Source organism: Bison bison, unplaced genomic scaffold (assembly GCF_000754665.1).
Source record: "Bison bison bison isolate TAMUID 2011002044 unplaced genomic scaffold, Bison_UMD1.0 scf7180017864038, whole genome shotgun sequence".
Taxonomy (NCBI): Eukaryota; Metazoa; Chordata; class Mammalia; order Artiodactyla; family Bovidae; genus Bison; species Bison bison.
In genome coordinates, this window is record NW_011494610.1 from 3,223,421 (window position 1) to 3,249,943 (window position 26,523).

Sequence of the window (26,523 nt, forward strand, 5' to 3'; positions counted from 1 at the left end):
ACATAGTCACGCATCAGATATTTCTAGAGCCAGAAAAATGGCAACAGAAAACGCAGAGGTAACTCTTATTTCTGGATGTAGCCAGCGCTGGTTTGGGTCGCCCGGGGTTGAGTAAAAGCATTTGGATGCTGTCATGTAAGCAATGGGAGGTGAGGAAATTTCAGCTCAGGGCTGGAGGTTCTCCACTGTCCTGCTGGGGGAGTCACGGGAGGACTCTTTCATCTCCTGCCAACTTCATGGCGGTAGAAAAAGTCCTTTCTCAAAGGATCATGTGCTAGAGGCTTTTCGCCTCCCTCGCAGAGGATTCAAAGTTACTTGACTGGAGGCTGAGTCTTGGGGTCATGTTACTTGAGACTAGTCAGTTGGCAGAGAAATGAGGAAAGGAGAGAGGGAGAGAGAGACCGGGCTTTAGTAACCCTTGTCTGGTAAATTTTAAATTCCCCCCGTGCCCATGGACTACACACTCCAGCCAAGACTTGGAGCAAGACAGAAATATACAATAGTTACAAACATCAACAATACGTTACAGTTTTACAGAAGAGAATACCGTTCTGTTTTTTTTTTTTCGTTAGAAATGTGGATCTTATCAGGAGAAAGGGCAAGGATGAGGCTTACAGATACTAAGACACAGCGGAGGAGAGGTTGGGTAATCAGTCTGAAAAAGTCTGTGTCACCAGCAATTCTCAGGGGTGAGCCAGGTGGGTTGGAAGGAAATGGCCTCCTCAGGATTTTGCTGTTTCACCATCATCATCTTCTTCCTTCTCGATCCCCGATGCCTTGAGAGAAAGGGGCTTCGTGGGAATGAATGTTCTTTCCTCTTTTTTCTCTCCCCATTGAGTGTGCTTAAGATAAAACTCCTAAAGAAGGCACTGAGAAATCTACTGCACGGAAGTCCTATTGTTTCCTTTACCCCAAGATAAAAAGGTGAGTAAACGGACTCCTCCAGAGCTTGCCCACCCCTCTCTGCTGGTCGGCGACGGCCGCCCGGGTGATCAGGGTGCACAGCTACCGGGTCCCTTGTTTTCATCGTCCCGTGTAGCCTGTGTCCTGACACACACACTCAGCTTGTCCGGACCTGGTCCCTAGCCCTTTTTGATAATGGTGGAAGTTTGCTGGGGTTCTTGACGAGTTTTACTGAATGTGCCAAAGGGACCAGGCATCCATCCACCTCCAGCCCCTAGATTCATGTCTTTGGGATGAAATAACATTTCTTGTTTTTGTTTTTTTTTCTCCCACTTTCATTGGTTCAGGAATGGGTGGGACCACCAGGTTAAAGCAGTATTTGCCTCCAAACCATTGTTTTTCTCTCCTCCATCAACACCGGTCTATCAAGGTTAGCTTCTCAGTGAAGACTCTTAGGTAGATTTCCCAGTGCATGTACACAGTACATGTACAAGCAGGGTGTACACATCTTACAAAATCTGGGCATGTTTCTTTTTGGCAGATAGGGGCCTGGGGGAACTTACAACACTCTATTTTGAATCGGCACAGGATAAAAACTATATTCCTACAATAACATCCACATGTAAAAGGAAAACCCAAAACAAAATGCAATACTTTCTAAGCATAGTATATGCTGAGTTTCAGTTATTCTGTTTCTATAAGAACTCTATAGGACTCTGGCTATTAAGCCTGAACAGGTAGGTTCTTCATGATACTTCTGAATTCATCCTTCAAAAGTGACTCAATAAAATGCTACTTTAAGTTCAGACAAAATACATGAGGAAGGAAAGGGATAGGTCCTGCATGACCACGCAAGGCAGATAGGGCCTTTGGTTACAAGGAGAGTTGCACCAATTGGTTATTAGTTTAAAAAAAAAAGAAAAAAGAAATCATTTCTAATCTGTACACTTCTCGACTGCTTCAACCAGCAAATGAAATGCCTCGATTTGAAGAAGGGGTGATAAGTTCCTTCTCACTATATATGGCTATATTTAAACATGTTCACTTTCCTGATATGTAAAATAGACTATATTATTATTATTAATTTTTACAGATAGCATCAGCTCTAAAAATGTCTGAATCGGAAATCACAACTATTTACTTTTATCAAAAAGCATTTGTTTGTTTTCCCTGAATTTTCACGTTTGTGCTGATGGCAGATGTGAATGGTGACAGAAACAAAGAGACGCGAGAGATGGCCCTGGGAAGACGGTCTTGCAGCCACTCCTCCACCCGCCCCCAGCTTGTACTGTGTGCTCAGCAAAGCACCTGGGGGGCCCTGCACTTCCTCTTTCCGGTGAGCCACCAGCCCAGGATAACCTCGTACTCCCTGCCCCTTAAATCCCTTAGGATTTGACGCAAGAGTACTCTGGTACTTCCGGAGTCAAGACACTATGTTAACGCAGCAAAAAACAGGACTGCGCCCTCTTGGAGGGATCTACAGCCCTTGGAGATGCTGAGAAGCAGTACGAACCGGGTGCATATGCAGCGGAGGATACAACGTTTTTAAGGGCAGTGGAATGACCCCGTGTCATCATACCTGTGACAGTTGGCCCAATCTCATGCCACTGTGCAGAGGGCAGGCAGAACGATTCTGTGATGCTTGTGTACTGACAGGTGGATTGTGCCATTGTACTAACAGGCAGACCAACAACAGATTCTATGAAGGACAGGCAAACCACGTTTTGTTCCATCAGGAAGACGAATGCCTGGCACTATATTGAGGATCGGCAGAGCTATGCTACTGTACTTGGGACACCATCCGTTGACATTGTGTTAGGAGAACGACATTGCCCCATTGTACTGAAGACAAGTAGATCAATAACGTGTCATTTTCACTAACAGATGGGCCAACAGCATGGCATCGTGCTAACCAGTGGCTCCACCCAGTGTTCCTGAACTGGGGAATGGCCAGCACCACCATGCTGTTGAACTAAAATCAGGCAGGTCGACGCCAGGTCATCAAACTAAGACAGGAAGACCAACACCGAGAGAGAGCGACCAGAACTGCTCACAATGCACACAAATACTTATTGCTTTTGTCTGTACTGGCTGCATTGATGGCTGCAGAAAGGAGAGCTGAGCTGTTAGTACAGACAATGACACTGAAAACACACCCACCCCTGGTGGACAAGAAAGAGAACAGAGTAAAACACCCAATGCCCAACCATCTACATCATTCTTCTGAGATGCTCGTGCTTCCTATACACATGACTTAAGCACAGGACCCCATGCAAGGGCCAAGTACCCTTTCTGATGCAAGAGGGTTAAGGGGAAGCTTGAGGGGGCAGGGAAGGAGCCCACAGACTTTGACAGCAATACCAGCACAGTATCACCCACCGTGGCCAGACACACGCCTGGAGCAAAAACTCAGCTGTAGTCCCAGTGAAGTGGCCCACGGGAAATCATGCTCGTTTTAAAGTGCGAGATGTTGACACTGTCCCTGGTAAAACCTATTTTTTTTGAAAAACATAAAGTGCTTTTTATTTTAACTTTTTTCTTAAAACTTAAATACCACAGGAAACAAAAAAGAAATTCTATTATAATAAGTACTTTCCCTGCCTCAGCAGGAAGGATTCAAAAGTCTGAACTGGGCATTTCAATTGGGGATTTTTTTTTCCTTTTGTTTTTTTTCAGGTTAAAAAAACAAACAGATTTTATTCTGTTCTTCGGTAACATACAGTCGCTTTGAATAAGCTATTCTTTTGCATATTTGACACTTGCATATCTTTTGAGTCTACCCTAGCGATGTACAGAAAGCATTTTCCTTCTCCACCCTAAAGCAGTGCTCAGAGTTCATACTGTTGCCTGAGCACCCGCCTTCTGAACCCTTTCCAGATTGCCAGGGGGCAATTAGAATTGAGTACAAGTGGTGCAACTCACCCTGATGATATCTCAAAATAAAATCTCAGGTACTATGGAATACTGAAGTCAATGAAGACATTTGAGGAAGGGTTTTGCGCTGGGATCCCGGCTTACGGTGCAGCTTTCCCCAGGTTGTGAGCATCCCCGGTAGCCTTCTAACGGTGGGATCCATCCAGCAGGTGACGGACAGGAGTTCCTAGAGGTGGCCAGGCAACACCCAAAACCAAAATGGTCAACCCACTCTTCGAACACCGGCCACCTGTTCCAGCATCCTTCTTCAGCAGAAGCCAGGAGGGATGAAGATGTTGCCCTCGGAGGCTGTGGTGGAGAGCCATGAGAAAAGAATGAGGAGTAGGTGGCCTCGGCGGTGTCTGGAACGTGGTAGTGGTGGCTGCGAGCTCTGTTCTTGTCATCTTCCAAAGAGGGCAGCAGAGCTGTTACAAGGAGGCGCCATACCCCACGGCTTGGCCGGCTTTGCTTCTGATGGACCCGTTAACAGCTCTCGGGGTTTTACGGGAGCTTCTTCTGGAGTCTCTCTTATTTCTGGGGGCTTTGCAGAGCCTTTCTGTTTCAGAGTTCATGCAGAAAACCTCCGCGGCAGGTGAGCTGAGCAGCACCCCTCTTTGGACCCTGCCAGAAGTCTCTCCTCCGCGTCGGGGTGGTTCAGATGCTCTGATCCCGTGAGCTTCCGTGGGCTCCGCCCCCTGGCAACACGCGGACGTCCGGGGAGATGTGGTTCTCAAGCTTGCACTTTTCTGGACCACTGGGAGCTTTTCCAGTCAATGCTTCTGTAGAGTAAATACAGTTCTGCCTTAAGAACTTAGGGGAGGTGGGTAAGGGGGAGCTTTCAAAGTGGTTCTTCTCGGACCTTGTCCCGACACTGAACTTGGGACTAGTGTTCCCATGGACGCTCTTGGGAGGGCTGGAGTCCACACTGTAGAGGACTTGCCCTTCGTCATCTGTGTCCGCATCGATGTACTGGTGGATACCTGCTTCGAAGTTGAATGCTATTGCTGTGTGTTTCTCGGGCGACCGGGGGGGTGTCCGAGCACTCGCTGTGGTGTAGATGGAGGACTCTGGACTCAGCACAGGCCTGTCCAAGAGGCTGGCACACTCCAGCCCTGCCACAGCTGCCGCAGCACCCCCCCGGTTCCTAAGAGGGTCATGGTACATCCCCAGAATGGGGACTAATGGACTGGGATCGCCCTCCATGAAGTTGACTTTAAGAGCTCGAAGCTTCAAGGGGTTGGTGGTCTTCATGGAACTCTTGGGGCTCTCGATGAAGAAAGTGGAGTGATGGCTGGCATCAGGGGCGGAGTTGGCCTCCACAAACCTACCACCAGTGGCACCCAGAGCTCCCCGCCAGCCAACCTCTGGGGCCATGCCACCTCCAGTTTTGCTGGGAAGCGATGCCAAAGGGCTGTGGGAGAATCTGGTGGCTTCAGGGAAGTCTGTGGCACAGCTAATGAAGCTATCGATGCTTGACATGCTTCGCATGTCAATGACCCCTTCTGTACGAGTAGGCAGAGGGGCCACGGGGCTGGGGATACTCTCCATTTCAAGTTCTTCCTTTGGTTTGCTCTGGGTGGCTGACTCCTTAGTATTAAGAATGGGTTGAGATTGGGTCTTGGCCATCTTGTTGTACATGTCTTCCAACTGCTGGACGTTCAGGTGCTGAGGACTAGAAGATGATCTGGCTTTCTCAGGGGATCCCTGCTCCTTGGTTTCAAAGGATTTGCTTGAGCTGGTTTCAGACAGTGTCCTCTTGGTCCATTTCCATTTGCTGGGAGACAAGTGATTATCTTGCACTTTGTCTTTCTGACCCACATTCTCTCCATTTTTCTCAACCACAATGTCCATCATCTCGATGCTCCGGGGGAATGCATCCTTCATATTCATGGATACGATGCTGCCGTTCCTCTTGGCTCTCTCCAGAGCCTCTCTCCGTTTGATGGCTTTCTCCTGCCTCTTTTGCTCTTTATAGAACTCAGAGAAGTTATTGACAATGATGGGGATGGGAAGAGCAATCACCAAGACTCCTGCGATGCAGCAGAGACCCCCCACAATTTTCCCCAGGAGAGTCTTGGGGTAGATGTCTCCATACCCAACGGTCGTCATGGTGATGGTGGCCCACCAGAAAGAGGCCGGGATGCTTTTGAACTTGGTGTCATCCTCATCCTTCTCGGCAAAGAAGACAAGGCTGGAGAAGATCATGATGCCCATGGCGAGGAAGAGGATGAGCAAGCCCAGCTCATTGTAGCTCCTCCGCAGGGTGAAGCCCAAGGACTGGAGGCCAGTGGAGTGACGTGCCAACTTAAGGATGCGGAGAATACGCATGATCCGAAAGATCTGGACCACACGGCGGACGTTCTGGAACTGCAGCACGCTCTTGTTGGATTCAGTGAGGAAGATGGTGACATAATACGGCAGAATGGCCAGTAAGTCAATGGCATTGAGCGGGCCCTTGAAGAACTTCCACTTTTTGGGGGAGGAGAGGAACCTCAATAGGTACTCCATGGTGAACCATGCGATGCACACGGCCTCCACATGGGCCAGCTGGGGGTTGTCTGTGGTCTGGCCGAACTCATCAAGGCTCTGCAGCTCAGGCAGGGTGTTGAGAGACAGGGCAATGGTGGAGAGGACGATGAACATGATGGAAATTATGGCAAGGATCTGTGAGGAGAAGAGAGTGGGATTTAGTTAACAACCACCAATGGGATGGTTATCCTAATACTCTGGGTCTGCAGGACATTCCTCGACTCTCAAGAGCATTTTCATATCTCATCAATTAGCTAATGGCTGGATGTTTGAGATAAAAGATTATTTATTCAAATCCATTTATCACAAAGACTTGGAAGTAAAGTGAAGTGAAGTGAATTGAAGTCACTCAGTTGTGTCCAACTCTGCAACCCCATAGACTGTAGCCCACCAGCCTCCTCCGTCCATGGGATTCTCCAGGCAAGAATACTGGAGTGGGTTGCCATTTCCTTCTCCAGGGAATCTTCCTGACCCAGGGATCAAACCCAGGTCTCCCGCATTGCAGGCAGACACTTTAACCTCTGAGCTACCAGGGAAGCCCTAGACTTGGAAACTGATATCCAGATAATTTAAATGGTTTAAAGCTAATCATCAAGCCCAAGGGTCTGTCAAATTTGTCTATAAAGGGCGAGATAGTAAATATTTAAGACCTTGAAGCCCATGAATTCTTGGTTGCCACCACTTAACTCTGCAGCTGTAGCATAAAAATGAATGAACATAGCTGTTTCAATAAAACTTTATTTATAAAAGCTGGCAGTGGATTGAATTTGACCTGCGAGTCATAGTTTGTTGTCTCGTGATCTAGACCAGTGGTTCATAACTATTATGGACTGGGGTACCACTTTCCTGACATGATACTAATGATAATGCTGCTGCTGCTGCTAAGTCGCTTCAGTTGTGTCCAACTCTGTGCGACCCCATAGACGGCAGCCCACGAGGCTCCCCCGTCCCTGGGATTCTCTAGGCAGGAACACTGGAGTGGGTTGCCATTTCCTTCTCCAATGCATGAAAGTGAAAAGTGAAAGTGAAGTCGCTCAGTCGTGTCCGACTCTTAGTGACCCCACGGACTGCAGCCCACCAGGCTCCTCCGTCCATGGGATTTTCTGGGCAAGAGTACTGGAGTGGGGTGCCATTGCCTTCTCCGACTAATGATAATAAGTTACCCTTTATCAAGTGTTCATTGTATGCTAGGCACTGTGCTAGTCACTTTCCATGAAGCTCATTTCATTCTCTTTTAAAAAAAATATTTATTTAGTTGGCTGTTCCAGGCCTTTGTTGGGGCATGTGGGACCTAGTTTCCTGACCAGGGATCAAACCTGGATCCCCTGCTATGGGACCACCAGGAAAGTCCCCTTATTTCATTCTTACAACAATCCCATTATTGTATTGTACCTCCAGAGAAGAGATGAGGAAACCTAGGCTTCCAAAGCTAGTCAGCTGCAGAGCCAGGATATTTACCTGGGTTTGTCTGCCCCCAGTACATGAGCTCTTAAGGTTATGTTAGAAATGAGATAAAAACTACAGACCTTTTTGCTAAACACTCAAGATTTTGCAGATGATTTTCAGGGAGGCATAGATATCCTGGTCTCATGTTAGTAATTCCGGAGTATGACTATGAATTTTTGAGGCTAAGGATCACAGTTTAACTACTTTTGAGTTCCCTGAATCAAGAAGAGGATCTGGGGGCTTCCCTGGTGGCTCAGTGGTAGAGAGCCTGCCTGCCCGTAGTGAGGACGTGGGTTTGATCCTTGGTCCAGGAGGATCCCACATGGCATAGAGAAGCTGGGCTGGAGCGCTCTGCAGTCCAGGAACCCCAATTTATGAGCCCACTCGCTGCAACTATTGAGGCCCGAGAGCTCTGGAGCCCATGCTCAGCAATAAGAGAAGCCTCTGCAATGAGAAGCCTGCATACCACAACGAGAGAGCAGCCTCTGCCCTCTGCAACCAGAGAGAAGTCTGCATAACAACCAAGACCCAGCACAGCCAAAAATAAAATGAATAAATACATTTTTAAAAAAGAGAAAAGGGTCTCCTCCAGATATTTGGGCTCACTGGATGTTTATAGAAATTAATAGAACCTAGGCTAGACCACAGCTTAGGCAGAAATGAAGCAGATGTAATACATTGCTCTGGGGTCTTTTTTTTTTTTCAAAAATACAAATCCAATCACATCACTCTCCTGCTTAATAAATTTCCAGGCCTCTTCAGGAGAAAATCGAAACTCCTAAACTTATCTATCAGCCCTCCTCACTCCTCCCCAAAACTGTCCTCTTCTCATAGGCTTGCCCCTCTCTTTCTTCTGCCTCTGCTGAAGAGCTGGGGGTGGGGGTGAGGGCTCCATGCCTGTATTATTTGATCCTGACTACTGCTGAATGACTCAGGGGTGGACAGAAAATCCAGGCTGGGCCGAACCAGTCCACCATGGGAGATTTGAGTTCAAGGATCCAGGGGAGGGTAGGTTACGAGGATGGTGAGCCTCTGAATTAAATGGTTGAGTACCACCTAGGCCTGAACCAGCTTCATGATAAGCCCAACCTCAAGCAACTTTTTCCCAAGTTGTAGGGGATCAGAAAAGACATTTAAAAAAAAATCAGAGAAAGCTGAACTTTGAGAGAAGCCAGGGATTAAAGGGAAGAGGCAGAGAAAAAGGGGCAGAGAGGACACAGGGGATTTGAAAAAGGGTGGAGAGGGCTGCAGTTAAGAGCTTGGGCTCTGCTGTCAGGCTGTTTCGGGTTCAAGTCTCAGAGCTTCCACTTTCTTACCTTGAGCCAGGCATTTAACCTCTCTAAGCCTCAGTTTCTCCATCTGCAAAATGGGATGATAATAACAGTATCTACCTCAGAGAGCTGCTGTGAAATTAAATGGGTTAGCACACACAGAGCACTCAGGACAGCTTCCAGCAGCACCTAGTGAATGTCTAATAAATGCCAGCTGTCATTACAGGTGAAATAGCTCAGCACACACCACCCTATCAGCCCAGACCACCCAGCATCCGAGCCGCTGGCTAGTCTTCGTTTCTCACCCTTGACCTGAAACTGCCTGCCGCATCCTGAAAGCAAACACCAGTGCTGTTTGGGTGAGCATGAGTGGGTTCAGGCCCCTGCAATGAATCTGCAATCAGGACGCGTGGTTGGCAAGTCCCTCTGGGTTGAACTCTGACTCCTCTCTTTGGTCTCTCCTACCACAGGTATCCAGGCTCCACGCTTCCCTTATCACACGCTATTGTTGGTCATTTCTGCAGGTTTGTGCCTCTTCCTCTCTGTCCAGTGAATTCCAATCCGTCTTTTAAAATCCAGCCCACATGGCCTCTCCCTACAGGGGTCATCCCTGGAGGGGCCAACCACTCCATCCACAGGGCTCCCTCATCATTTTGCCAAGCCTTGGGGGCACTTAGCACACACAGCCTATGACAGGTGTGTGTATGTGTGTGTGTGTGTGCACATCACCGCCCAGAACCTGTGAGCTTTGGAGGGGACAGGGATGGGTTCTGAGAGTCATCTCTATACCCCCAGCGCCTAGGACAGCTGGTTCCCATGGTATTTCTTGGCTGGGGCTCAAGTTCTCGGAGCACCCATGGAAAGGTCAGGATCAGAGTCAGTTTTCCATTTGGCTGCTGCTTGTTAACCATCTTCGACGACTGAGGCATGTTGCAAGGCACTGGGGGTACCACAGGTAGCAGGAGGGCTCTAGTGTCTTTCTAGGCCAGCTCGGAAGATGAAAGGGAGTGTCGCGCCACGCAGAACTTCCACAGCCTGTTATTCCACCACCTTCTTGTTTTTGGTTTTTTTCTGTTTTTTGTTTTTTTTTTCTCTAGCTGCCTGGAGGAGGCCATGACAACCCATTCCAGTATTCTTGCCTGGAGAATCTCATGGACAGAGGAACCTGGCCGGCTATAGTCCATAGTGTTGCTCAGAGCTGGACACAACTGAAGCGACTTAGCATGCATGCATAGTTGTCTGGCATGTTCCATATCGTAAAAAGAAAACTTTTGTGTTTTAATTTCTTGATTAGCACTCACTGAAAAAGTAAAATTATATATGCATAATTGAATCACTTTGCTGTACACTGGAATGACAACATTGTAAATCAGCTATATTTCAATAAAAATAAATTAAAAAAAAGTAAAATTCTATAGTAACCTTCTAAAGTGACATATCTGACACATACAAAAGTAGACCTACTTTATGTACATTTATGAACTGTATTCAAACCAACACCTGCGAACCCACCACCCAAAAAACAGGGCACGGAGCAATAACACTGACACTTCCGGTGTGTCCTTCTCCATGCCTGAGATAATCAGAATTTTTATCCCCGTCCCTTTTCTGTATAGTTTTTAATACAAATGTATGTTTCCCTGAACAAATTATTGTTTTTTCATTAATTTTTTATTGGAGTATAGCTGCCTTACAATGTTGGGTTAGTTTTTACTGTACTTCAAAATGAGTCAGTCACACAAAAACATATATTCCCTCCGTTTTGGACTTCCTTCCCATTCAGGTCACCGCAGAGCATTAAGTAGAGCTCCCTGTGCTATATGCTTGCTCGCTTAGTCGCTCAGTCGTGTCTGACTCATTGCAGCACTTTGAACCAGGCTCCGGCCCATGGTATTTTTCAGGCAAGGATACTGGTGTGGGACCCAGGGATCGAACCCGTACCTCCTACATCTCCTGCACTGGCAGGCAGGTTCTTCACCACTAGGGCTACCTGGGAAGCGACCACTGCGTGTACTGCACTTTCCTTAAGAATAAAAAACAGTAAACACGACTTCCTTGGTTTTATTTTAGCCTTGTCCTAAGAAACGATCTTTGCAAAACTGCTGATTTTGCATACCTAAGGATATATGTATTAAATATTCATTAAAATAAATAGGTGATCATTGGAGTAAGCATGTGGAACTCTCACATTGAGGTTAACGATGTGGACCTGGGGGAATTCCTTGGCAGTCCCCTGATTAGGTGCCCTCAGGCCTAGGGCCTGGGTTCAATCCCTGGTCGGGGAACTAAGATTCTGCAAGCCAGGCAGTGTGGTCAAAAAAAAACACAAAAAATGTGTGGGCCCCGGAGTTGGAATTCAGCTTTGCCATTTTCTGGTCAAGAGGCCTTGGACACTGCAACTTTTCTTGCTTCAGTTTCCTTCTTTGTAAAATGAGGGTCTTCCAGTGGTTCTTAACTGGGTATGCCCCAGCCCCATCCTGGGAGACATTTGGCAAATTCTGCAGAAATTTTTGGTTGTCACGACTTGGAGGAGGAGTGTTACTGGCAGCTGGTGGGTGGAAACAAGGATGCTGTTAAATATCCTATAATGCACAGAACAGCCCCCGCCACGGAGAACGATCAGGTCCCAGATGTTAATAGTCCCAAGGTTGAGACACTCTGGGATATACAGCAGTCAGCTTCTCAGAAGCCGGAGAATGAGGGAAAAGACTTGTCAGCCCAGAGCTGGGCATGGAGGGTCTGACCCTCCAGGGCGGCCTGCCGGGGACCTTGGGTTGAGTCCTCCCTCCATGTGGAGGCACTGCTGTCTCTGACTCTGGGCCCCAAGGCCGAGGACAGCTGCAGGGGACGGAGCAGATCCTGGAGAGTCTGCCGCTTTAAGAACTGGGAGGTCTGGTTTCCCCCAGAGGCTGGCAAGGGAAGCCTGCTCCAGTTTCTAACCCCCAGACAACTCCAGGGGAGGCCCACATAATTGATGTCGGCTGACAGTTGCATGAATTATGCACCCACCTATTGTACAGTCCTTGGTGCTGTTATTCTAGGGCGGCTCCCCCTACTTTGTACCTAAGAATGTGCTCTCCCCTCCCCTCCTCTCAGCCTGAGATGCTTAGGGCAGAGGCTCACCCCACCCTGGAGAGGGGCTGAGGCTTGGGTTGGGAGGATCAGAGCGCGCCCCACCTCCTGCCTTGGTACACGCATGCATCAAATATCTTGAGTGCTAAACAGTGGGACCCACCCTCCTCGCCCTGCCCACAAGACTGCTTTCTCTTCCAGACCCACTGAAACCCTTAGGGTCAGGGTTAGACTTCCCGACTGGGGAGCTTTTCAACGTAAGTTAAACCCTCTGCGCCTCGGTTTCTCCGTCTGTAAGAATGGGAGGATGGCCACTGCAAGGTGGCAAAGAGAATTCAATGGGTTCATTAGGCCTTTCGCTCAACTTTTATTGCTTTCATCATTTCACAGCATCTTATTTATACGCTGGTTGGACTTGGCTTTGAGCACTACTGTTATTATTCCCCACTGGCTGTGTGGCCTTGGACAAGTCACTCCCCTTCTCTAAGACTCCATTTCTCTATCTCTAAAGTGGAGAAGAAAGTAATTAAGCACCTACCACAAGCTCTGGGAGTTGGTGATGGACAGGGAAGCCTGGAGAGTTGCAGTCTATGGGGTCGCAAAGTCAGACATGACTGAGCAACTAAACTGAACTGAACCATATCACTTAATATATATTTTATGTTATTAAATTATTATTTGGGTAATTTATTGTCCCCCCTTCCCCCAGCTTCTGGACTGGGGGCTTCTGGAAGTCCAGGACTAGGTATGTGGACCCCAGTGCCTGGCTAAGGCAGCAAGTGTCCTCTAAACAGTCTTAAACCCAGATGAACAGCGTTTTTTTTGTTGTTGTTGTTGTTTGTTTTTATTTTTTTAAGCTGTGTTTTTCCCCCCCTCAGTTCTCAGTCATTCTTTTTGCTTTTAATTTTTTTTCAAGCTGTGTGATTCTGTTTTATTTTTTGGCTGTACTACATGGCATGTAGGATCTTAGTTCCCCGATCAGGGATCAAACCTGTGTCCCCCGCATTGGAAGCGTGGAGTCTAAACCACTGGACCAGTAGGAAAATTCCCCAATGAACAGTGCTGGTCTGATCTCTGGGATGGGCCCCAGGGACTGGGGAGCGGCCCATACCCAGTCCTCCTGACCCAGCTCAAACTCCTGACCAGGCCTCTGCATCTCCAGCCTTACTTTCTTGGGATCTGAGCCCAATCAGGTTTGGGCAGGACTCCAGGAACCCAGGGAGTAGAGAGGCAGGAACCAGGACCAGAATTTGCAGACTGTCCCCAAATTCCCTCCATGCGAAGAGATTCCGAATCCTGCAGCCCACCTGTCTGCACCAAATGTGGAAGGGAGCTTTGGTCCTCTGAGAGAAGAGATTAGCAGGTTGGAGTGCCCAGGGAGGGACTCAGAGGTGTTAGACCCAGGCCTTTGGCATCCTAAAAAGAATTTCTTTTTGCCTCTGGTGGTTGATCACAGGACGACTACCAAGTGTCCATCAGCTGATGGACAAACAAACCATGGTCTACCTATACAATGGAGTGTTATTCAGCCATAAAAAGGAACGGAATGCTGACCCATGATAAAATATGGATGAGTCTTGAGAACATTATGCTGAGTAGAAGAAGCCAGACACAAAAGGCCACATAGTGTATGATTCCATGTATATGAAGTGCCCAGAAAAAGTGCCTCTATGGAGACAGAAGGCAGGTTAGCTGTTGCCGGGGTAGGGACAAGGGGTATCAGTCAATGGGCATGAAGGATCTCATTGGGATGATGAAAACATTCTGAAATCGATTGAGGATGATGGTTGTACAACTTGGCAAATTTACTGAAAAGTCATCGAATTGCTCACTGGAAATGGGTGGATTCTGTGCTATGTAAAATAAGCCTCAAATAAGTTAAATAAAAGGCTGCTTTCCATAAAGAGTGTCCCATTGCTTCTAATCCTCACAATCACATTGATGGGTTACAGGAGAGAAGCAGAAATCTGAGCTAACCACAGCCCTGCTGTAAACCCTGCAATGGCTCCCCATCAAGTTCCGATCTCTTGGCATTTATTAGGCATGTATTTACCAAGCACTTGCTAAGTGTTATGCTCTTTGCTGGAGATGTAACGTGGATAAGAAAGACAATTTCCCTGGCCTTAAAGGACTGGTAGGTAAAGGCAGGCCAAAAAACCCATAAAGCAATAAAGGAGTAAAATGTATTATGTGCTGCATGTTACTGAGAAACGCACACCGAGAAGCAGAGAAGCACTACTGGAGTCCACATAAGGTTGGGTGGTCAGGGCAGGCCTTTCATGGGAGATGTCCTGGTTCTGAGACTTGAAGGTGAGGAGTGTGTCATTCAAAAATCTGAACATTCCAGGTAGGAGCACAGCATGTGCAAAGGCCCTGGGGTGGGAATGAACTTGGCATATCAGGCAACAGAAAGAAGCTCAGTGTGGGTGGGGCTGCATGAGCTACGTGGAGGGTGGGAGCAGATGAGGTCAGAGAGGCAGGAGGCGCAACAAGGAGATCTGGATTTTGTCTCAAGACCACCTTCCTTCTCTCTACAGACCATTCTCTCCATTTCCCATTGCATATCCCACAATGAATCCCGGCAAAACCTCGTACACTTCTCAAGTCTCGAGCCGCTCTGCCATGGTTGCTCACACCTCCAGATACTTGCCTCTGCCTGGAGTGCCCTTTCTCGCCCACCTCTTTTTAAAAAATATTTAATTACTTACATTTATTTATTTACTTGGCTGCTTCATGTCTTGGTTATGTCACGTGGGCTTAGTTGCTCTGAGGCATACGGGATCTTAGTTCCCCGACTAGGCATTGAGCCTGTATCCACTGCATTGGAAGATGAATTCTTAACCACTGGACCAACAGGGAAGTCCCTCTCCTCCACTTCTCCTGGCTGATTCCTACTGCCCATTGAAACTCCAGTGAACCTTCTCTGACCCCTACGTGTAGGTTGAGAATGTCCACCCTCGGGACTCTCGCAGCCCCTGAATTTCTCCTTTCACAGCATTGATCTTGCTGTGCTGGAATTTTCCCCTTTGTGTCCTGCAATAGAATGTCAGCTGCAGGAGGGCCCAGGCTTGTCTGGTACTGTTGTATTTCCAGTTCCTGAAATGGTGCCTTGGTACAGAGCAGGTGCTCCCTAAATAGTTAAGGAAATGAACAAGCAAATGAATGAAAAGGAGACTCAGAGAATGCAGTGACTTTTCCAGGGCAACACAACTTGCAAAGATTAGATCTGGGACTCCCAGCTCAGGTCTGTGTTTCTCTCCAAGACATTTTCAAGGACGTAGGAGGTAGCAGTTTCCGGACCATCGAGCCTTGCTCTCCTATTATGGTGTTTCCGCTTCCCCAGCTTTAAAGGGGGATTACAGATGGGGAGTTTTAATCAGAAGGGTCACTGGTGCAGATCCGATTAAGGGGATTGGGAGCAGGCTGATGGTTTTGACTGTCTTCTCTAGAGGCAGGGGCCTCTGGTGGGGGTCTGGTGAGAAAAGGGAGTCAGGAGCCTGCAGGAGGCGCTCATGGGCACAAGAGACAGGAATGTGGGGATGGCAGAGGATGAGAGCCTGAGGCTGAGCCAGGCAACAGAGGGCTTCACCGTGAGAAGGCAACCACGTCACAAAGGCGTAAACAGGGTGCAGTGGTATTGCTGGGGGGTGTCCCAGGCATCGTAAACCGGAGGCCTTGGGGCTGAGAAATTTGTTTTTACTTATTTGCCCAAGTGTCCAAATTCGGAGGGTTCACATAAATCTCCAGATGTTCAGATTGCCCTTGGAACATCAGATGCTGAGCCTACGCATTCAGCCTGCCTTCCCTATGGCAGCCACTTGCTGGCGCTAAGGAGCAACTGCCCCTTTAGACAGGGCATGTGCTCCCCAGGGTCCACAGGCCTCTTCACCCGTTTCATTATCTTGTCAGGTCTCTGTAGGTGTTGGGTTTGCCATCCTGGACTCACTGAAGGCAGCGACACTTAACTGACCTGCTACCATATACAAAGAACTTTCCAGACAAGACCTGCATCTAATTGCACAAACCAGGGACTTAGGGGTCATATTTGCCACATCCAACTCTATCCTTTGCCTCCATATCCAAACCATCATCGAGTGTTCATTCGGGCTCACAAACATCTTAGATCTGTTCCATTCTCTCCACCTGCTAAGCCATGACCGTGTCCCAAGTCACCATCACCTCCCACTGGACCACTGCAAACAGACCTCTTTCTGGTGTCCCCAAAGCCACTCTGGCCCCTTGTGGCAAAGACTACTAGATGTCCCCAGTAGCTATCCTTCCCTTCATTCACTGTAAGAGTTTTAGCAGGACAAAAGGCTACACAGAATGAAGACTACATTTCCCAGCTTCCCCTGTGGTTAGATACGGCCATGTGACTAAGCTTGTCCTGTGGAATGTGAGCAAAAATGATGCTTGCCCTCTCTCCTCCTCCTTCTTGCTGGAGGGGAGGCAGATGCGATAGGCAGAGCTGGAGCAGCTATCTCGGATCTGAGATGGAAGCTAATTCCAGCCATAGAACAGCCCTTTACTGGAAAAGTTTGCCAACTCTTCCTAACAGCCATCTTACTGAAGCCCCTGTGCTTTTGGGTCTCATAGTTACAGTCGCTTAGCCTAAACCCTGCCTAAGTCTCCAGCCTCGGCTTGTTCCACGTTCCCCTTTGGTTTCTCATCTCAGACACATTACCCTTTCTTTGGTCTCTCGTAGTCTCCATGATCCTTCTTACTATAAGGACTTTGCCCTCGCTGTTCCTTCTGCCTGGAATGTTTTTCCCTCCTCTCTGCCTGGTTAACTCCACATCCTCTTTCTTAGCTCAGGCACCACGTTCTCGGAAGCCATTCCAGATCAGGTCAAATCCCTCATCACAGGCTCTAACAGTCCCATGTCCTTCTCCTCACGATGCTGTCCAAGTGGCAATCTTACAATAGCATCTCCTCTGTAGAATGTAAGCAACCGGGGGACAGGGCTTGTGTCTGACTTTTCTCAAACTTGAATCCTCAGAGTACACCGTAGGTGCTCCATACATTATGGAATAAAGGATGTCATTTTCATCCCCCAAACAACCTGCAGGGTGTGCTGTGTCCCCTCTCTCCATTTCATAGTTGGGAAAACTGAGGCTTGGAAAGACAATATCCAAAGAGACAGGAAAGGGGCAGAGGCAGGTTAAACATCTACTAGACTTTGAAGCGTCCCCCCTTTTCTTTAGAAACCAAGGGCCATTCCTACCATCTTATCCTACCATCCTGGGGTCTGGGTGATGTTTTTAATATATGCCCTCACTTGAACCATCTCCCCTAGAGGACCTCTCTCTTCCCAACAAGCTCTGGGTTGGGTCTTCCTAACAGGTCAGCTCAGTTCCCACGAGCTTTGCCAAAGCAGGAATTCTAGAAGCTGGTGATGTTACAACGTCCTGCCCATCCAAGGACAATGCCTCAGATGGGGGAGGCAACTCGACTCCGATCTTGGTAGGAGGAGGAGGTGATGGGTAAAAATGTGGGGCAATGTCCTTCCTGCCTGAGTGATCGCCAAGTCCTGATATCTGCTGAGGGAGGAGGAGCTGAAGAAGGGACTGTCAGTCTTAACAGTGATGAATGGCATCAGTCCATCTCCGCTGCAGAGAGCAGCGTTTGGAATAAAAAACAAGGCATGTACGAGATGTTAAACCAGGACAGTGTCCACAGGCTCTGCTGAGCCCCAAACCTGTCCCCTTGCCTGCTGAGTCTGGCAGGATGGGGGTGGGAAGGATCGTGTCTAAGAGCTTGGCCGAGGTGGCTCGGTTGCTAGAAGAAGCTAAATGTGTCAGTCTGGAAGCTGAGATTTTGGGTACTACTCTGGCTAATGTCAGAATGATGGTCCATAGTGGTCATTCTTGACAATAGCCAGATTTGCTGGTTAATGGCCAATGTATTTTTTCTTTTACTCTTTTTTATTTTTGGCTGTGCTGCATGGTTTGTGGCGTCTCAGCTTCCCGACCAGGAATTGAATCTGGACCCTGGGCAGCAAAAGCACAGAGTCTTAACCACTAGACCGCCAGGGAGTTCCTCTAATACACATTTAGAAAGAGGCATTTGGGTGGCTTGACAATAGTTCCTTTTCATGTAGCATTTTAGTCTTCCTAGAGATTCATATTGAAGTAAAATGGATGTGAGGATAGTCGAGAGGCCTGCTTGTTAATTCTGGCCGGGCATTCTTAGGGCTTCCCAAGTGGCACTATGCTAAAGAACCTGCCTGCCAAGCAGAACACTTAAGAGACTCGGGTTCAGTTCCTGGGCTGGGAAGATTCCCTGGAGAAGGAAATGGCAACCCACTCCAGTATTCTTGCCTGGAGAATCCCATGGACAGAGGAGCCTGGTGGGCTACGGCCCATGGGGTTGCAAAGAGTCGGACACGACTGAAGCAACTTAGCACAGGCATTCTCAAGCCAAGTGTCTTCACATCTCTGATCTTCCTCACACAATATCCACTGAGGATCTGTTGCTGCAGGAACGGAGGTCTCATGTTGAGAGGATGGGGCTACTGGATTCTCAAGTCACCACTCAGAAGAGAGCTGTGCGGGATTGTTACTGGTTCCTTGGTGGAAATGGCACGAGTCAGGAATAAACTTTGACGTAGAGTCATGAGAGTGTGTGTGTGTACACACTGCAGCATGATCTCCGGTATCCGAATCCGCCTGGTGGAGCCTGAGTCCAGATTCCTTACACTGTGTCCTGTGTGCTTAGTCATTCAATGTCCGACTCTGGCGACCCCATGGCCTGCAGCCCGCCAGGCTCCTCTGCCCATGGGGTTCTCCAGGCCCTGCCCTCCTCCAGGGGATCGTCCCCACCCAGGGACTGAATCCTCTTCTCTTACGTCTACCTGCGTTGGCAGGTGGGTTCTTTACCACCAGCACCACCTGGGAAGTCCTCTATACTCTGGTGTTAACCAAACTATTCCTTGAAGACAAAGATAAGAGTGAAAATGAAAGTCGCTCAGTCGTGTCTGCCTCTTTGCCACCCCATGGACTATACAGTCCATGGAATTCTCCAGGCAAGAATACTGGAGTGGGTAGCCTTTCCCTTCTCCAAGAGATCTTCCAAACCCAGAGATCGAACCCAGGTCTCCCACATTGCAGCTGAGCCACAAGGGAAGACCACAGACAAAGATAAATGGCTTACAAAGATCCTCGCAAAGAAACAACCGCTTGGAGATAGTATTAATAATGCAAGCCCAGATGAACAGCAAGACAAGAGCTAAACTGATGCTTCTCCTCCAGCTGTGATCTTTCAATAGTAATGTGAGGTTAAAAACAATGATGATCTTGCCAGATCATCATTATCGGGGAGACTCTATAATATGGATTTTCATCCACTTTCTTTAACAGTGAGCCTGCCTTCACTTATTTGTCACATATAAGCAGAAAGTGGGATAAGTGAATTTAAAAACAATGAATGAACAAACTAGGTCCAGTGAGATGGAGGTACTAGAATGCACTGGTTACGAACTAGACCTGCATTTCAATCCCAGCTTCTTGATTTTTCCAGCTGTGAGATCTTGGACAAGTTATTTAACCTCTCCGAGCTTCTCAATTTCTTCATCTCCGCAATGGGGATAAGCAGTTCCTACTTCACTGAATATTCACTGAGATAATGGCTGGCGCACAGTAAGGGTTCAGTGAAAGTTAGTGGCTCATTAAAAAAAAAGAGAAACTGAGAGGAAGACTTCAGCTCAAGACTTCTTTTTTCCTTTTTTGCCACGCCATGTATGTGTAGGATCTTAGTTCCCCAACTCAAGGACTGAACTTGGGATCCCTGCAGTGGAAGCATAGAGTCTTAACCACTGGACCACCAGGGAAATCCCAACATAAGATTATTCTAAGGTGGGACTGTTACAATTAGCTATTGCTGTTATTCATTGGAGGGAGGCCAAAGAGTTTGTATCCCTCACATGGCTGTGAAAATTTACACAAGGAACTCCTCTCTGAGGCTCAGTTTCCCCATCTGTAAAAAGGGAATAATAATATCAACATGGTGAGGTTTTTATTAAGATTGACCTCATTCATTTGTTCAATGATGCCAGGTACCATTTTAACCTCTAGGGATACAGCAGTGGACAAACCGGGCGAAAATCCCAGCTTGTGTAGAGCTGACCACCTTGTAGAGGGAAGGGACATGCAGTGAACAGTAGCAAGCCAAGAGGATTATTTTGGGTGGTGACTGTTGCTAGGGAAAAATGGAGCAGGTTACTGGGAAAGAAGATGCCCATGAGATGAGTTATTGCCGCTGCAGGGGTCAGGGAGGGCCTCTGTGGGGAGGTGACCCTGGAGCGGAGACTTGAATGATAAGGAGGAGCTGCCATGTGGCCATCAGCAGGAAAAGCATTCCAGGCAGAGGCGACAGCACGTGCAAAGGCCTGAGGTGGAAACATGTTGGCCAGAGAGGTTGAAGCAGGGTGAGCGAAAGGGAGAGGGAGAGGAGACGAGGTGAGAGAGGTCGTGAGGGCGGATGTGAAAGGATTTCCCGGCCTCACACACTAAGGGCAGGACAGATTGTATTAGTATTTAGTATTAGTAGCAGCAGTTTCACTTTGATTCGCTTCTTCCTGCCCCACCAAGGATCTACTTTGGAAAGGAGTCCCTCAGATATTCAGCCAAGGATCCTGTCAGGTTAATTTGACTAGAATCCCTCCTTTTAAAAAAAACATCTATTTTTATTTATCTTTTAATTTATTTGGCTGTGCTGTGTCTTAGTTACAGCTCGAGGGATCTTTTTTTCTTTTAGTTGCAGCTTTGGGGACCTAGTTCCCTGACCAGGGATTGAACTCAGTCCCCCTGCACTGGGAGTGTGGGGTCCTAGCCTCCGGACCACGAGGGAAGTCCGCAGAGTCCCCCTTTTCCGCTGGTATTTCCTCTTAGTGATCTTCCGTCCACTGACCCCACCCTGCTCCTTGGCTATAACTCCCACTCGCTCTGGCCGTGCTCCGAGCTGACACCCATCTCTCTCCTACTGTAAAACCCCGTCCGTTACAGTGGTCCCCACGCTGGTCTCAGGGGTCCTGAATAAAGTCGGCCTTCCCATCTTAATAAGCGTCATTGATTTTTTTCTTTGACGCCTTCCTTCTCTGGATCCCAGCAGCCTCTCATTTTCCTGTCATAACGGGGTCAGCGGACCCCTCGGCATGTTCTCCTTTGCTGCCCCTGGGCCTGGAGTGCCCTTTCCCCACTCCATATCCCTCACACAGTTTTGCTTCCTGACTTCTTTCAGGACTCAGCAGAAATGTCACCTCCTCAAAAAAGCGTTTTCAACTTTCCCCAGACTGAATTAAATGCCCTTCTGATGTGTGGCTCAACTCTTACTGTCCCTGTCATAGCAGCCTTTTTAAGGTAGAGGCTAGGCCTTGTCCTTCCCCTTCTTACAGCTGCCCCCGACACCACCCCCCAGCGGCTTCCTATTGCATTCAAAATAAGGTCCCATCTCTTACGGGGCTTACAAGACCCTGCCTGATCTGATCCACGTTGGCCTCTCACATTACTTCTCCTCTGCTTTCTCCCACACAGTCCCTGTCTTCTATCATACTGGCATCCAGCTGCCCCTTAACATACCAGGATCATTCCTGCCTCAGGACCTTTGCACTTGCTATTTGGTCTCCCTTGAATGCCCTCGCTCCAGATTTCTCTGTGGCGGGCTCCTTCTTATTCCTCACATTTCCTCCTCAGAGAGGGTGCGCTGACAACCTGATCCAGAGTAACCTCCTCCCTACTCACTCAGTCTCACCACACACTCTTTCACTTTGTTGGGGATGAGCCACAGTCTGCAGTCATCTTGTTTATTCATTTGCCCACCCACCCAGATTAGCACTGTGAGGGCAGCAACTGTGTCTGTCTCGCAAGGCTGGATCTCTATTGCCCATCACAGAGCTCGGTAAGGAGTTGATGCTCAGAAATATTGGTGCAACAAATGAACGAATGAACGGATAGATGACTGGATGGTTGTTGGATGCATGGATGAGTGGGTGGGTTCAGAAACTGTGGCTCCAGCTAGACCACCCAAATGCAGCAAGTTTATTGAGTCATCACCCTGCGTGAGGCATTATGGGGAAACACAAGCTGGAATTAGCAGCTGAACATCTAATAACAATGATACAATAATAACAGCTAGTGTTTATTGATTACTCATGCTAGGTAGAGTGCTTTCCATCGGCAGTTCCATCTTATTAACTCCGTAAGTCAACTCGAAGATGAAGACACTCTCATTCTGATTTTGCAGTTGGGAAAAACCAAGGCACAGAGAGGGAAGCCTTCCTTACCAGGAGGACTCATCCGGACTTAAGGACTTGAGATGGATTCCAGCAGGTGGAGATGGAAGGAGGAGGTGTTTCAGATGGAGGTTACCGCAGGTACAAAGGTTTGGAGGTAGGGATTGAGAGTCAGTCCAGTCTGGCTGGGACAGGTGTGTACAGAGAGGGAAGGCTGGAAGCCGCCACCTATTGAACACCTACTGTATACTGCTCACTCACTCTAGGCTTTTACTCACAACCATCCCAGGAGGTAAGTTTTATCACTTCCACTTTTCAGAGGACCAATCTGAAGCTTGGAGCAGCTAAAAAACGTGTCCAAAGTCACACAGGAGAATTAGGATTGAACTTGAACCCAGCCTTGCCTAACTCTAGGGTGGGCATGCTGGGTCAGGGAGATAGTCAGGGGTTCAGGAGAGAGAAGAAAAAGGCAAGTTGTTAACCGAGCAGGTACTAAGAGCCAGGCCCAGCATATTATCTCTTCTAATTCTCACAAGTACCTAGGAGATAGATACTTTTGTCTTTTTTTTTTCCTGCACTGCACAGACAGCTTGTGGGATCTTAGTTCCCCACCCAGGGATTGAATCCAGGCCCTTGGCAGTGAGAGCGCTGAGTCCTGACTACTGCACCTTTGGGGAAGTCCCGTGTCATTTTTGATGTTTAAGACTTCAGCGTTTCGGGAGGAAATCAACCCTCCTCCACTCTTCTGGTTGAGTGAAGGTGAGTGTAGTCCTCAGTCCCAGGGAGGGTGAGAACGAGATCCAAGTTTACCAGCTGTTGTTGTTCAGTTGCTCAGTCGCGTCCGACTCTTTGTGACTCCGTGGACTGCAGCACGCCAGGATTCCCTGTCCTTCACCATCTCTCAGAGCTTGCGCAAACTCATGTCCAATTGAGGTGGTGATGCCGTCCAACCATCTCATCCTCTATCATCCCCTTCTTCTCCTGCCTCCAATCTTTCCCAGCATCAGGGTCTTTTCCAATAAGTCAGCTCTTCCAATGAGTGGCCAAAGTATTGGAGCTTCAGTTTCAGGATCAGTCCTTCCAATGAATATTCAGGGTTGATTTCCTTTAGGATTGACTGATTTGATCTCTTTGCTTGTCCCAGGGACTCTCAAGAGTCTTCTCCAAGACCACAGTTCGTCTATTCCCCTGGACACAATGATTGGTTTAGCAGTGCGGGCCTGACTCAAACTGGCTAATCAAGTTTCGTTCTGGGATTGCTTCTGAAATTATTGGGAAATAATTTCATCAGAGACTGCTGAGTTGACAGGATATCCACCTATAGGGGCCAGAGAGTAATTTTTGGCCCTCTGGAAAGAATCTGCCCAAGAATACAGCCAGTGTAGAGGGACTCCATGCTAAGAGACAAAGGCAGGTTTCTGATGACACTAGCTGAGCAGCTGGATACAGCCATTCCTGAAATCATTCCCTGGACTTTGAAATAATATGAACCCATCAGTGCCCTTCTTTGATTTGGGTTTCTGATTCTTTCAAATAAAAACTGACCTGGCTAACAAAATTTTTCTCTTCCTTTAACATGCAAGAAAATTAAGATTCATGGAGGCAAAGTGACTCGCCCAGGAACACACAGCCAGAAAGTGACTGAGTCACACTGAGATACAACACAGAAGCTGCCTGGCATCCAATAAGTCCTCAGTAAATGCCAGTTCCCTTCCCCCACAAACCACAGGGTGGCGGATGGAGGACTGGAAGAGATACACCATGTGGAGCTCCAAGCTGCTGTTCAGGTTCCAGATTCCATCTGGAAACCTCCAAACTGTGTTGGGGTCTGGTAGGAGTGGGAACCAAGGCTTAGGAGTTGGCAAATAAAATGAACCAGCTGCCAGGATGTCAGTGTTTAAACAAAACTCCTGAGATTTCCAGTCCCTCCAAAAAATGCCATCTGAGGGTCCTGGCTGCAACCCAAGGTTTCCAGGGAAGGGTCCAGGGTCCTAGCACTTAGAAACTTACACTTACTAGCTGTGTACACAGGTAATGGTTTCAGCATTGCCAAGATTCTGTGGCTGTTTGAACTTTTCAGAGCTGCTTTTCTTTGGAGCTGGACAGATAATAAAGGGTTTAATCTGTAGGCTCTGACACTGGGCAGAAGTTGGGCTGTAATCCTGGCTCTTGCCAGCCGGGTGACCTCTGGGACACTACTTAACCTCTCTGAGCCTTAGTTTCCTGTTGTATGAAGGGGACAGGAATGGAGGAAGCAATCAGGCAAATCAGGCAAAACCTTTTAGTTCAGAGTTTAGAATCTCTTTAGCATTGGGGCCACATGAGGCCATGTAGAGGCTAAGCCCTGGCATGGACAATCACACCTCTCTCTGAACCTCAGTTTTCTCATCTGTAACGTGGGGTTCAGGATAGTCTCCACCACACGGGTGTTTGGGAGGCAGGGATGAAATCATGGGGGAAGCATGCACACCCCAGACTGCCACTTGGTACCGGTGAAGGGTGAGTGGCCGTGCCAAGTACGAACTCAGACCACCCTCCAACTGGAGGGCTCCGCCTGCCTACGGACGGGTAATTTGAGCCCACACAGTAATTATCTGCCAACATTTATTTCCCTATGAACCCAGATTTCCAACTTCTCAAAAAAAAAAAAAAAAAAAAAGACGCTCTGGCTTCTCTGGGCCTATGTTCTTCTGTGAACCCCAGGCTGGGGCTGAGCGCCAGCTCATCCAAGCCTGAGCTTTTAAAGTCTTACAGGCAGCCCACGCAAGTTGTTTATGAGGCCTGCTTGGCCTCTGCAGGGATCTCGGTCTGTGAGCCTAGGAATAAATCATTAGAAGTGTGGCCAGCGATGAGGGAAAGGATCAAACAGTGCCAGAGAAGCAGTCACGGGCCCCTTAAGGACGCTGGGTCTGCAGCTGGGCCCATGGGATACTCTGGATCAGGGGTGTGGGGCTGGAATCCTCGCCCGCTCTAGCCCCTCACTGCTCTGTGCTACGGTCTGCGCTTCCTGGTCGTGCTATGTCTTCCTTTGTTGTTCAATTGCTCAGGCGTGTCTGACTCTTTGCGACCCCATGGACTGCAGCACGCCAGGCTTCCCTGTCCTTCACTATCTCCCAGAGTTTGCTCAAACTCATGTCCATTGAGTCGATGATGCCATCCAACCATCTCATCCTCTGTTGCCCTCTTCTCCCGCTGCCCTTAGACCCATCTTTGCATTTTTTTCCATTTCCAGACCTCCCTGAAGCCCTCCCCACCACCATTCTCCACTCCTCATCCTGCCAATAGAACAAAGTAACGAGATTTAAAAAAATAGGGAGGGGAGGAGTGACTACTTTAGTGTGAGAGGCCAGGGAGGGCCTCTCTGAAGGGCTGACATTTGGGGGCAGATCTGAGGGATGCAAAGGAGCTGGGCATGGGAAGATGTGTGGACAAGGTGTCCCAGGGAGAGAGAACAGGAAGTGCAAAGGCCCTGAGGCAGGGAACAGACTGTAAGAGGAAGAGAAAGGTGAGCTATGCACCCAGAGCTGGGAGGAAGGCAGGGGTGTCGGAGATGAGGTCCTAGAGAGAAGTGAAGAAAGCCTTGAAGACTTGATAGGATGTTTAGATTCTGAGAACCACATAAGCCACAGAGGGCTTCTCAGCAGGCTAGTGGCACAGTGTCACGCAGGTTTTTAAGACCCTCCAGCTGCATTCAGTAAACAGTCTGTGGGGAGACTGACATGGAAGCAAGAATCTAAGTGACAGGACCCGGCAGGCGTCCGGGAGAGAGACGGCGGTGGCTGTTGAGAATCCAGAAAACAGATTCAAGGCATATTTTGAAGGTGAAACAAACCAAATTGCCGACGGCTCAGACGTGTGAGGTGAGGGAAAGAAGAGTCAAGGAGGAATCTGGGTTCTGTCCTGAGCAACCAGCAAGCGGGTGGCAGCCACTTCTGAGAAGGCGAGAACAGGGAGGAACACGCCGGTGAGGCCAGAGGAGGACTGGGGGCTGTGAAGACTGGCTGCGGGGCCTGCAGGGGAGCCTGAAGGCAATGGGGAGCCATGGAGGGCTTTTGAGCAACAGCAGAATAGTCACTCAGTCATTCAGCCAATGCTTATGGGACAATGATTCACATTCGGGCTTCTGTGGCGGTAAAGAATCGCCCGCACAGCAGGAGACCG

General features: G+C 48.4%; 1 protein-coding gene across 1 annotated transcript in view; it reads right to left on the reverse strand.

Moving 5' to 3' along the window:
* Positions 1-567: 567 nt before the first annotated feature.
* KCNB1 (potassium voltage-gated channel, Shab-related subfamily, member 1) overlaps positions 568-26,523 on the reverse strand; it is a 113,878-nt gene continuing 87,922 nt past the window's right edge. Inside the window, exon 2 of the mRNA XM_010835082.1 lies at positions 568-6,480. Coding sequence (XP_010833384.1) covers positions 4,471-6,480 — 2,010 coding nt within the window. The 3' untranslated portion in view covers positions 568-4,470. The remainder of the gene's footprint in view (positions 6,481-26,523) is intronic.